Source organism: Mesoplodon bidens, assembly GCF_964165515.1.
Source record: "Mesoplodon bidens genome assembly, chromosome: 9".
Classification (NCBI taxonomy): Eukaryota; Metazoa; Chordata; class Mammalia; order Artiodactyla; family Ziphiidae; genus Mesoplodon; species Mesoplodon bidens.
This window is the reverse complement of record NC_138166.1, coordinates 88,207,777-88,220,154: the sequence shown is the minus strand read 5'-3', so window position 1 is coordinate 88,220,154 and position 12,378 is coordinate 88,207,777. Positions and strand designations below refer to the sequence as shown.

Sequence of the window (12,378 nt, the reverse complement as noted above, 5' to 3'; positions counted from 1 at the left end):
AAACTCACTAATAGCTGTTGATAAAAAAGAAGCAGGCTTGAGAACCAGACACCAAGGGCAGTTGTCCTGTGTGGGAGAGGGGGCTGAAACAGTGGAGTAACAAAATCAGGAATGACTGTTGGGGGGTGGGAGGGTGGCTCTTCAGGCTTCCAAATCCTGGTCTCCACCTGGCAAAACCAAGGCCTTTCTAAAAACAGGGCCTGTCAGGGTGGCTGTACCCGTATGCCACATCAACAGGGCAGGTTTTCTAGATATTGAGTCAATAGCACCTCAAAGAGACAAGATAATATTATTATCAGAATATTATTTATCATGTATATGTAATACTTATTATGTGCCAGGTACTGAACACCTTCTTTTACTTTACAGAGCAACAGTGTTGGATAGGAGCTGTTATTATTATTATCATCCCATTTCACAGATGAGGAAACTGAGGCTTGGGACATTTAATAACTTGTACAATAGCAAACCACTTGTAAAAGGCCGAGGTGACCTTCTGAGCCAAGGTAGAGCAGATTCTAAAATCTGAGTGTTTAGCTCTCACCCTCCTGGTCACTCCATCACTTGGCCGAGGTGTGGGTCCTCTCCCATCTCCAGCTGGCTGGGCTCAGCCCCTGGGCCAAATGGTTTTGTTTCCAAGAGTTATGTTGATGTACTGGCCGCAGGGGTGGCCTCAGGCAGTGGGGGGCTGAGGAGAAGCAGGGGAGAGAGACAGGTGGCCCCAAATTCAGTCCAGGAATGTGGCTCCCTCTAGAGGCCACAGGAGAGGACAGAGCAAATGGAGGCGTCAAACTACCAGAAAATGTCATTTGGAACTCAAATACAGCACGTGAAGTACCCTCCCTTTGCTACATGGGATGAGGGGGTTCAGCTCAGGATAGAGAAGCGAGGGGTTCCAAACATGGACTCTGGCGTCAGCATCTGTCTGGGGTCAAGTCCTTAATCTGAGCCTCTGTTTCCTTACCTCTGTAAAGCAGGGATGATCATAATACCTACCTCATAGGATTATTGTGAGGATTAAATGGAAGTACGCGCTAAAGCACTCAGCACAGCACCTGACACATATTCAGTCTTCAATAAGTGGTATCTAAAGTAACATAATAGCAACCATAAAATAAAAACAGTAACAAAAAACAGGTACTAAGGGTTTCCTGCTCTCTCACAGCAAATAAATCCTTGTGAAAGAAAACTCAGCTTGGTAGGTAATTAAATAAGTTTGGGATGAGGAGATTGCCAATTTTTCTCCTCCTAGAGTATCTACTTGCAAAGTCAGCAGGAATCTGAGGCCACATTTCTAAATGAGATTGAATATAATGGGAACTCCACTCACCCGACAGCACCTGACTTTCTTTTCAGTTGTATGTACATAAATAAACTGTATATACATGAATAAAATACATGTGCTGCTTTTACAGCTCATTGCATTCTCTCTTGGGTTCCTAGGGACCCCTGTTCCAGGTGTGTGAAAGTTCTGGTGATATTTTTAAATTACAGACATAAGTCTGTGGCCCAGGTATGTGAAAGCAAGTCCTCAAATCAGGCACATTTCCCTTTGAAAGAAATTTCCAGCTCAATTCCAGGGGCTTCTGCATCTCTTGATAATTAACTCTCTCTCATTACACCCCAGCCCAGTTGGAATAGGTCAAGCTGTTTTCAGATGTGAAGCTGTGGTGGGTTTCCCTCTACGCTCCTCAAAATTCCAGGCAGGTCTTGAGCCTCAGCCAAATTAGGACAGCCACCTCCAGCTGTGTATATCTCATTACAACTTCCATCTCAGGAAGAATCTTGGCTGTATTTCACATCTGGTCATCCGCTTATTAATTATGTACTTCTTAGAACAACTGTGCCTAATTAGGACAGAGTCAAGACCTTTGCTGAGTCCAGTCATTCTTTGTTTTCTTGTTCTCGGCATCTCATTTCTCTCCCTCCAAATTATGCCCAATTTGTTTTCCATCCCTGCCACATTAAGACAATGGCTCTCGGGTGTGTGTTATTACCGCACACGGTCTGCTTTTCAAAGCTCCTTGTTTTCACATCCTGCTCGAAGGACGGCCACTTCGCTGGTTTTCTCATTGCGTGTATCTCCAATGGAGTGAGTCTAGCTTGTGCCTGTGGGACCCTGGTTACCCTCTGTTGTTTACTGTGAATTTTCTGTGCCCTGGTCCTGGGGAAGCAGCCACAGCTACGTCTCTGAGCAAGAATCCTGAACGCAATGGCACTGGTACATTCATGGAAGCTGTGAAGCGGGAATCCATTTGTTCCATCAACTTCCACGCTCTTTGCTGGTTAAGGAGGAAGAGTGAATAGTGAGATTCAGCCCAGGGCTTCCAGAAGGGCAAAGCTCAGAGAGAGTAGAAGAGGGTTGGGCTGAAGATTTCAGTCCTCAGTCCTACCAGATGTCTTCCTAAATGAAAGGGGAGCCTTGGGATATATGGACTCTGACGAGGGCAAGATCAGAGTGGAAGTCCCAGCGCCCTGTCACAAGGGACTGTCTCTTTTGCTTGCCATTGCATGAATCCGTATCAGGATTTGTTATTGCTGTAACTGGCAATCATATCCTTTTGACTGACAATGAATGCCTTAGCGCCAAGACATTCGTGGCTATGACTTGACAGTAAGAATGATCAGGCTTTGGTTCCCAGTTCAACTTGGCTGTATTTGAGGTTTTCTTCTGAAGCTATTTGAAACATAAATTAATGACTGTCAGGCCAAGAAAACATTCAGACAAGAATGATGTCCTGGAGAGAGGCTGGGGCTTCCGTGAGTGAGGTCACTCTGCCAAGGGCTATAATTCCAGGTGGAGAGTCCCCGCCAGATCCTGCATGACTGGCTGTCTCAAGGGTCTGGGCTGTGGGAGGCCTGGTCCTACCACTGAAGTTGAGCTTATTTGCCTACTCAGAAATGAACTTGTCTTTCAGAGCCTGGAAGCAGGGGTCCTCTTCGGCCAAGGGCTGCACAAGGAACGTATATCCTTGTTCCTCATCTGATCAGCAGAGATGTCATCACGTGTGAGAGGGAAACAGTTCTACTTGGGCAATACGACTAAAAACACCTCATGGTGAAGTAGGAATAAAAACACGGTACAAGGATGAAAGTCCCTGAGAGAAACTGTAACCGTAGCACAGGTGTAAATGAGGGCTCATGGGGTGGACGGCACAATATTATCCAGAGTATTGTTTACAACTTAAGAGGTGTATTGATAACTGATAATAAGATAATCAAAAGTAACAAAACACTGCAGAAGAACAAACTACTATCAGCAGTTCTGGGAACACGATTTACCAAAATCTATCAAGAGTTGGATCCTATCCTTTGAATGAGTACCTCTTCTTCAAGGAATTTATTCTAAGGGAGGCTGAGTTGGGAGAGACTCCTTTAGTATTTTCCAATCCCTTGAAAGAAAGTAGTACTGGCGACATGGTTGTGGGACAGCATGCTCACTACCAGAGAGTAGATGACAGTGACCGTAAGAGAAGGAAGCTCTCTCTGGGGCTGCTCTTGCTTGTGGAGCTGGTTCTCTGATGACCGGGCTGGATCTCACCTCAGGGTCCTCCTTCCTCGTGCTCTTGTCTGTTGTCCACCTCCAGACCCTTCCTCATGAGCCCTCTCCATGGTGCTGACAGTGGTATAGACGGTATCCCACGCTTGTCCATCCCATTTGTCACTTTGTAGAAGAGCGAGATAACAGTTTGCTTTGGCTTAGTGCCCTTTCTGGGGAGGCCTTTTTAGCTGCAAAAGCACATTTACGGAGTGGTCTTCATGGCTGGAAACGAACTCTTGTGGCTACTTATCAGTGTCAGTTGATGCTGGACCCCGCCCTTGGCAGACCCTGGCTCTCTCTAGTGATGTCCGGTCATGGCTGTGAACAGCACAAAAGCAGTCTCACAAAACATCCCCTAAGTAGGACCATAGCAAGTAGAAATCTTCCCTGTGTCCCAAAAGGGGGTAGGTCTTGAGGTAGCTGTGGCATCTCCATCTGCATCCATGTGACCACCCACCGAGTGTGTCGCTGGCTATCCTTGACCTGTTGAAGAATAATGACTGATGCACCATCTTGCATAGAAATTCGGGACAAAGAACCCTAGATCGCTTTTTCTGTGCAGAATTGACATTTTCCAATCTTATCATCACTGTAAGCAAAGCAGGGATTTCACTTTTCTAAATGCTCCCCCGAAGCAGCTCATGTGGCCATTTGTCTGCCGGTTCTCAGTGGGTTTGGCATTCTACTCTGTCCAACCCATGTCCCTTCCCACATCCAATCAAATGATCCTAAGCACTCCCTCATCCCACCCTGGCTCTTCTGGCCTCCCTATCACCACTCCAAGGTTCTTTGTCTAGAGTGGACAGGAAGGGGAAGAAAAGGCACAGGAGCTCTGTGGGCAGGCCGCGGCCACTAAGGGGAGGCTTGCAAACCACAGTGATCAGCTCTGATCTCCCCTCGTCTCCCTCTTCCCACCCCCACTTCTCGGGGAGACTACTTCCAGTGATGTTGTTTAGGGGCAGTACATTTTTCCATGGTCATCTCCCATATAGATTCAACTTCTTCCCAATTGGGCCTCTGAAGCTACACAGATTTACAACATTCCTTCCAGAATCTTCTGGAAGATCGTCTTCCAGCTGCCTGCTGAGTTCCCTTCACAGCCACCCCACTGGCCCGATTTCTAACTCAGCCCCGAGTGCACATCTCTTACGATTTTGGTTAGAGTCCAGTTTCCATCCCGTCTTAGAGGTAGGTAATAAGGGTGTCCTCATTACTGAGGACCTGCCCCCCTGCCCAGCAGCATTTGGTACATGTTAGGCTCTCAGGGAATGTTTGCTGAATAAATACAAGAAAAACAATACTCAACATTTAAGCTTCTCAAACCATTTTTTAATTTTCTGCTTTTCCCAACAAGACCTAAGTTGTACAAACAGGTGTAAAATTCTGAACCATCAGGGCATAAGGCATGACCTCATGTGGTCCAAGTCCTTTCCACTCTCCTTTCCACGTGTTTTCAAGTTGTGTCCCGCTCAGGACATTGCTTTCTTCTGTGATAATATGAGCTACAGGCAGGAAGAGATCTTGGAGACATGGGGACAGTGGGGAAGGCGAGTGTGCCAGGAGCAGCGAGCTCCCACACCAGCCGAGAGCACTTCAGAAACAGCCTCAGCTGGTGGGTGCACAGAGGAGGAATGTCACGGCTGTTCCGGCTTCCTTGCACTCAGCTGGCAGGCCTGGGCTACTTTCTAAGATGAGAAAGACCTAGGGGCTCCCAAAAGGAGAGTAAGCACTGAAGAATCATTTATACCCAGACAATGTTTCAAGTGAGATAAAAAAATTCTCTAACCATCATTTTCTCTTGGAGAACAGAGGAGAAAAATCAAGAAGAGGGTTGAATCGCCTTTCCTTCCTTCATTTTCATCATTAATTTGATGGTGCTTGGTTTTGATACAGCAGAAAAAAAAAAAAAAAGGCATCAAACCAACCTATCACCTGGGTCCAGGCTACTGCATACAAAACTCTCCCAAGGATTGAGATAAAAGGATTTTTTTCTCCCAAGCCCTGAAGAGGTCCTGTTTCGGTCAGGGAAATTTGTTGAAAACCGCAGCTGAGAAGCCATTGGCAATAGAGACAGAAAGCAATGCACATACATTTATCTCATCGAACTGTAAACTGACATGGTCAAGACAGTAAAAATCCTACTGTTTATGTAATAGAACTCTATTAAGTGATTTTAGGGAGGGACTAGAACTTAGGAACAATCTACTTACCAAAGATTGCTGGGCAGTAGTCCTTCATGCATTCATTGTTTGCAGAGTTCAATTCGACCCAACCTTCCACCCCGTCCCGCCCTAGGCCCTTTGGAATTGACTGCATCAAAGTAAATGTTCAATTCAAACATTCTGTACTGCGCAGTCCCTTTACAGTTTATACGAAAAACCAAAACTAAAGAGAAAAGAACCCTTACAACTTCTCTCCACTCAAGCATCAGTGTAGAGGAAACTAAGTCAGCTCAGAGTATACAAAATAACATACCAAAGAAAGGAGTATGACCAAGGAAACACAATGACCAGTCCCCCGCCCCCTCCCGTGGTGCACCCCATTACACCGTAGTTATTTTCTTATCCTTGGTGGCTTGCTTGATGGCTGCCTGCTCGCAGATGATCTCCTTGAGCCGCTGCAGCCGCATGTTCTGGGTGGTCTGGTCTCCCACCCCCGTCTGGCTGCGGTGCAGCAACGTCAGGGCGTGGATGTACTCCAGCTCCGTGTACTTCACGCCCTGGTCCACTACCAGGTTCAGGAGTTCATCGGCCGTGTTGTACAGCATCTCGTAGTACTGCCTGAGAAAGCAAGACACAACACTGCTAACAGGCTCTGTGGTCAGCAATCTATGTGGTTTCAGTGGTAATGAATGTGCTATTTATAAACTACTTAGTTTATCTATTCAATAAACATTTATTGATCACTAGACATTGTTCTAAGTCCTATGAATGTAATGGAGAACAAGACAGACATGATCTCCATCCTCTTGGAGCTCACTTCATGAGAAGTCTAAATGAAGACCCAGGGAGACCTCTCATCAAGGTCTCAGTTCACTCAAGACTTTCTCCTAATTTTGCATTTGCCTAAGGAGATCAAAAGAAAGAGAAGTTGGGGTACAGAAGCAAGAGAGAGAAATAACCATCTGGCAGGCATTGCTAGTAGTTTCTGTCTCATTCAATCCCTCATTCATTGACTCGTTCATTGGAGGCTCTGTGAAATATATGGTTTTCTCCATAAAGTGGGGTAATAATAGTATCTCTGAAGTTACAGTACCTCTTAGGTTATTGGGAGAACTAGTTAATCCATATAAAGTACTTAGAATGGTGCCTGACACAATTCTACCTGCTCCATAAACATTAACTATTATTACTGGAAATATATTTATAATAATGTATTAATAGTAATGTAATAATAGTAATAGTAGTATATAATGATGAGCAGGACCCAGCCCCTTTCCTCAGATAGCTCAGAGACAAGCAGGAAAAGGTAATGAAAAGCACAGAAAACTGCTAGCAAAGTTCACTTCCATGTACTGTGTCATGTAACCCTCACTACACCTAGGGCGCTATTACTCCCTTTTCTCAGATAAGAAAACTGAGGCCCAGGGAAGTTATAGGACTTGCCCAATGTCACAAAGACAGTTGTGGCTGTGACAGGATGAACCCAGGTTTCTGACTCTTAAGTCCAATACTCTTCTTCACGGACAAAGACAAGAATATTCCAAGTGCCCGGAGTGAGGTATCCATGCTATGAATTTCCAGCAGAGGAAGGAGGAATCACACCATGTTGAAGGGAGGTGAAGGGTCAAGGAAGACTTCAAATGGGGTAGGATACTGTCAGGCAGGGCTTCCAGGAAGGAAATTCTAGATTAAAGGAAAAGAGAAGAGATGAGCACAGACAGGGAAGAGTAATCTGGTTAGCCTGGGGAGTGCAGCTGGAGAGCAGAGAGTCATGGGAAGAGGCAGTGAAGGACAGAGGTAGAGGGTCTAACGTCAGGATAGTTAAGTCAATAAAGCACCCCCATCGGGGGCCCCAAGGTCTGCTGAGAACAGAGGCACCGTTCCGAGTTGTGCTTCCGGAAGGTTGACATGTCAGCAGTATGTCGGACGGTCTGGGAGGCGACCCGGTATAATTCTAGCAAAAAGGAAGGGACTTGAGAGCCATCTGGCTCAACGCCATTGGCCCAGGTGATGGAGAGAAGAGTAGTGCCTTCTAATGTAAGGGAAGCAGGCATCAGAGTGAATGTGCCGTGCAGAGAAAACATGAAGCTGGGAGCCAAGGATGGAGAGGGCTGCCACCTGACAATCTGAACACCAACATGATGCCACTACAGTCCTCACCGAGTCTACTGGGCTCTGAGGCCATGACTTGCCCAGCTACTACAAATGCCCCGGGAGGTAAGAGTTCAGTGCAGGCTCTGAGCCAGTGACGCTATCATAGCCAAAGGCAGTTTACTTCCTCCTCTCCTCCTCACAGAAAAGGGAGCTCTTCCAGGATGGAGGGGACAGAAAAAGGCAGTTTGCCCAAGGCAACTTGGGGGGGCGGGTAAAGGGACCTTTCAGGATCACTTGCTCAAAAATCTTGTACTATTGGATGTGGAGCCTTGGGATCTTGGATTTCTTCTTCATCAGGAACATCCTGAAAAAAAGAATATCCTATGGGAGAACTAAGCCATCTTTATGGTAAGGAATACATTCTGGGAGCTTGGTAATTTCAAGAGTACTTTATAAACTGCTGCTACAAGTGGGAAAGTGGCAAGAGTGCGGGCATCTTTTCACGTGGCTGGTTCATCTTCCTGCGTTGCTAAGCCGCCTTTTCCAACTAACACTCTTTTTAAATGCGGGAAATAATACTCTTTTATGACTGCTTCCTAAATGGTGGCAGGAATAGCAGGTGCTCGTCTTAAAGTGGAGAGTTTTTGAGCTACTCCTGGCAGCAAATAGCTCAACATCCTTGTGTAAAGGGTCTTCTTGGGGCTAGTCTTCTGTAGTGGTTTCAAACGAGTGTTCACTCTAACCTCATGGGACCACATATTTAGGAATCACTGGTCAACGGTAACTTGAACATAGACAGAGGTACTTCTGAAAGAATAAGTGAATGAACTCTAACTTCCAGAGGTCTTGAAGCCCAACATTGGCTACAGTCAAGAATTGTTTTGAAGCTTTATGTTAGCATAAAACTCATGTGAACTATTCCTCCTCCACAATACCTCTGCTGTAACGAAAAAGATACTATTTTTAGGGAAAACTTGCTGCTGTAGGAGAGTGCATCACATTTATCCCATGGCTTCACATGTCCCCTGGCACACCTTGGCTTCCTCCCCCATACCAGCCCCAGTTTTCAGAAACGAGGTCCTACATCCTCTAATTCTTCTTATCTTAGATGCACAGTTGAGGGAGAGAGCTGTCCACTTAGGAAACTACCTAAGCAAATGTTCAAAACATTGTTCAAGAAAAATACATGTTTGAATCTAGAATTGCCACATGGAATGAGAGAGAACTGGGGGCTCATGGTTCCTTCACAGCTAGAAGGGACTTGATAGCTGCAGTTCCAGAATGGTGATTCTCGAACTATAGAGTTACTGGGAACTTATGAAAAGTACAGGTTCCTGAGGCCCCATCCCCAGATACTGTGATTCGCAAAGGTTTGGAACCAGCCAGGACTCTGAGCCAGAGTCTGTTTGATGGGGGAATAGTTACAGACCCATTCTCATCTGCTTGAGCCAAGGATCTAAAAGCATTAGGGAAGAAGACGGAAGCAGTAAGTGGGGTTGTGATGCTTTTCGCTGAGATTAAACCCAAAGAATTGGGTTTCTTTGTATTATGATGTTGATATTTTCATCTTTCATTTTAACAAGTAACACTGAACCCATTAGACCAAATGAAATTGGATTTCTTTTGAAAAATCTGATGAATTGTTTCCAGGGATACTGGCTGGTTTTCTACAGAGACCGCTGTTCCATGCTGGGAGCAGACAACAAAACAAAGATGCCTGGATTTCTAGTCCTGGAGCCTCCAGCGTGATAAGTGATAAAGGGCATGCCACTTAAGTTCTTAATGTTTCAATATCCTCTGTGCAATGAAGACCTTTATAAATCCCAGAATGACACTCTGAAGTGGACTGAGAGACTAAAAGAGTCCTCAAGAGCCTCAGATGAACAGTACCCCAGAATTGCAAAGCTGAGTTATTAAACAAAATTGACAGGTAACTGATGGTGTATTTTCTATAGTTAGGGGGAAAAATCCCCATAACCATGATGATATATTAGATCATAAAGAAACATAGATAGTTAAGACAGAATGGAATTCATTCATCTTTCAGAATAGTACCTCAGAGCAAAGACTATACTAAATCAGCATAGCAACAGTTGTACTTGGAGGTGGAGAAAGGGTGCTACAAGGTGCTCTAAGGAGAAAATATTTAGGAACATGCCTCAAACTACACAATTAGAATGAGCTTCCATGGTAAACACTGACACACTGAAATGAACATGTAACCCAACTGGAATAAATAATTTATCAGGTCCCAGGGAAATGAAAGCTTGATCTTTATCATCACAAATTAAAGCAGCAGCCATGGCTTCCAGGGCACCACATTTTATATGAGATAGCACTTGACTTAGCTGCCTGGATGGGACCAGTGAACACATATTTGATTTAAACCTTTCTTGGCTCATGCCTTGTAGAGCAAGTTTCTTCATAGCCTGTGATATTCAGGGTCCCGTTGCTAGATGTGGACCAAATATCCCATTCCAGAAACCAGAGATCCATGTCCCCCTTAGGGATGGAAAATTCTGTGAGGAGGTGGCTCTTCCCTGTGGTTTCTCTCTCCCTTTGCTGTGGGCCTTTGGGCAGAGTTCCCGAAGTGGAGAGGGAGGGGAGTGCAGAGACAGCAAAGTGATGTCACATAGACTGGTCTCACAGTCTATAACATGACAACGTTTAAATTTTGTTCGGGTCCAAACAGATAATTTCCTCATATCTTCCTCACGTTTCCTTTATCCACAGACTGTTCTTCCTTGTGTTTTTTTCTTCTTATTTTACTTTAATGGTATTGCACTGCAACTTTTTCTCCCCAGTGATTCTATCTGAAAACATTCATACCAGTAAGGGTATGAAGGGCATTTTGATAAGTTGGGCAGATCTTCTTTTTTTTTTTTTTTTTTTTTTTTTTTTTTTTTTTTTTTTTGCGGTAGGCGGGCCTCTCACCGTTGTGGCCTCTCCCCCTGCAGAGCACAGGCTCCGGACGCGCAGGCCCAGCAGCCATGGCTCACGGGCCCAGCCGCTCCGCGGCATGTGGGATCCTCCCAGACCGGGGCACGAACCCGTGTCCCCTGCATCGGCAGGCGGACTCTCAACCACTGCGCCACCAGGGAAGCCCAGATCTTCTTTTTAAAGCGTAAAAATAAAGTTTATTTTGCTTTTCTGTGATTGGAAAATTAATACATGTGCCACATAAGATATACAGACTCTACAGAAAGATTAAGCGGAAAAAAAATTACTCATATCATTCCATCATAAAGACATACCACATTTTGGCATTTCCTTCTAGATTTTTTTCCCCACATGTAGTATCCTACCAATTTCTTTCTTATAGTTGAAATATTTAGGCTGACACACTATTGGACACTTCGGTTTTTTCCAATTAAAAAAACTTTCTTTCCTGAGGACAGGTTTCCAAAGCAGAATTAGTGAAAAGGTAAGTATATTTTTTTAGGACTTCGGCAACACCACCAAATTGCTTTCTAAAAAAGTTGTATCAGGCTTCCCTGGTGGTGCAGTGGTTGAGAGTCCACCTGCCGATGCAGGGGACACGGGTTCGTGCCCCGGTCCAGGAAGATCCCACATGCCACGGAACGGCTGGGCCCGTGAGCCGTGGCCGCTGAGCCTGCGCGTCTGGAGCCTGTGCTCCACAATGGGAGAGGCCACAACAGTGAGAGGCCCGCGTACCGCAAAAAAAAAAAAAGTTGTATCAATTTATCTTCGTACCAACAGCATATGACAGCACCTGGCCCCTCATATTCTTTTTTTGTTAATTAATTAATTAATTTTGGGCTGTGTCGGGTCTTCGTTGCTGCATGCAGGCTTTCTCTAGTTGCGGCGAGCGGGGGCTATTCTTCGTTGTGGTGCGCGGGCTTCTCATTGCAGTGGCTTCTCTTGTTGCGGAGCACCAACTCTAGGCGCATGGGCTTCAGTAGTTGTGGCACGCAGGCTCAGTAGTTGTGGCTCGTGGGCTCTAGAGCGCAGGCTCAGTAGTTGTGGCACATGGGCTTAGTTGCTCCACGGCATGTGGGATCTTCCCAGACCAGGGATTGAACCCATGTCCCCTGTATTGGCAGGCAGATTCTTAACCACTGTGCCACCAGGGAAGTCCCCCCTCACATTCTTTTAATTTATATGAGGTTGAAAAATTTTTTATCTATGTATCGGTTTTTAACGTACATGGGTATGCACACACATGTATAAGCAAATTGTCGATATCTTCGTATCTTTTGCGTATAGTGTTTTTCTTCTATTTCAGAGCGCTTCATAAATTTTTACAGGTATGAAGCAAGGAGCGTTCTAGTCTCTCATCCCTGGTTCTCCCTCCCGCTTTGCCATACTCAAAGGTATCACTGTATCTCTAAAAGCTACTGGAAACAGATTCAGTTCTCTTTGTCAAGTGAGGGAAGAAAGCCCTAATAAGACCAGTTATTCCCAAGCCAGGCACGCCTCATTCCTATAGCTGTAGGAGGTGCATAAAGTCTGCGTGTGGGGATGAAAGGAAGGCACTGACTGGGGGACTGTCCACAGCTCCACCATCTGCCCCCTTCTACTGGATGGTGTTCAGATTCCTAGATCCCCAAATGGAAACTA

The 12,378-nt window shown here is 45.4% G+C and overlaps 1 protein-coding gene across 1 annotated transcript in view; it reads right to left on the bottom strand.

The window, feature by feature from the left end:
• Positions 1-4,857: 4,857 nt before the first annotated feature.
• Positions 4,858-12,378, bottom strand: part of EXOC4 (exocyst complex component 4) — an 813,795-nt gene continuing 806,274 nt past the window's right edge. The window contains exon 18 of the mRNA XM_081244856.1: positions 4,858-6,321. Within this exon, the coding sequence (XP_081100982.1) occupies positions 6,084-6,321 (238 nt within the window). The 3' untranslated portion in view covers positions 4,858-6,083. The remainder of the gene's footprint in view (positions 6,322-12,378) is intronic.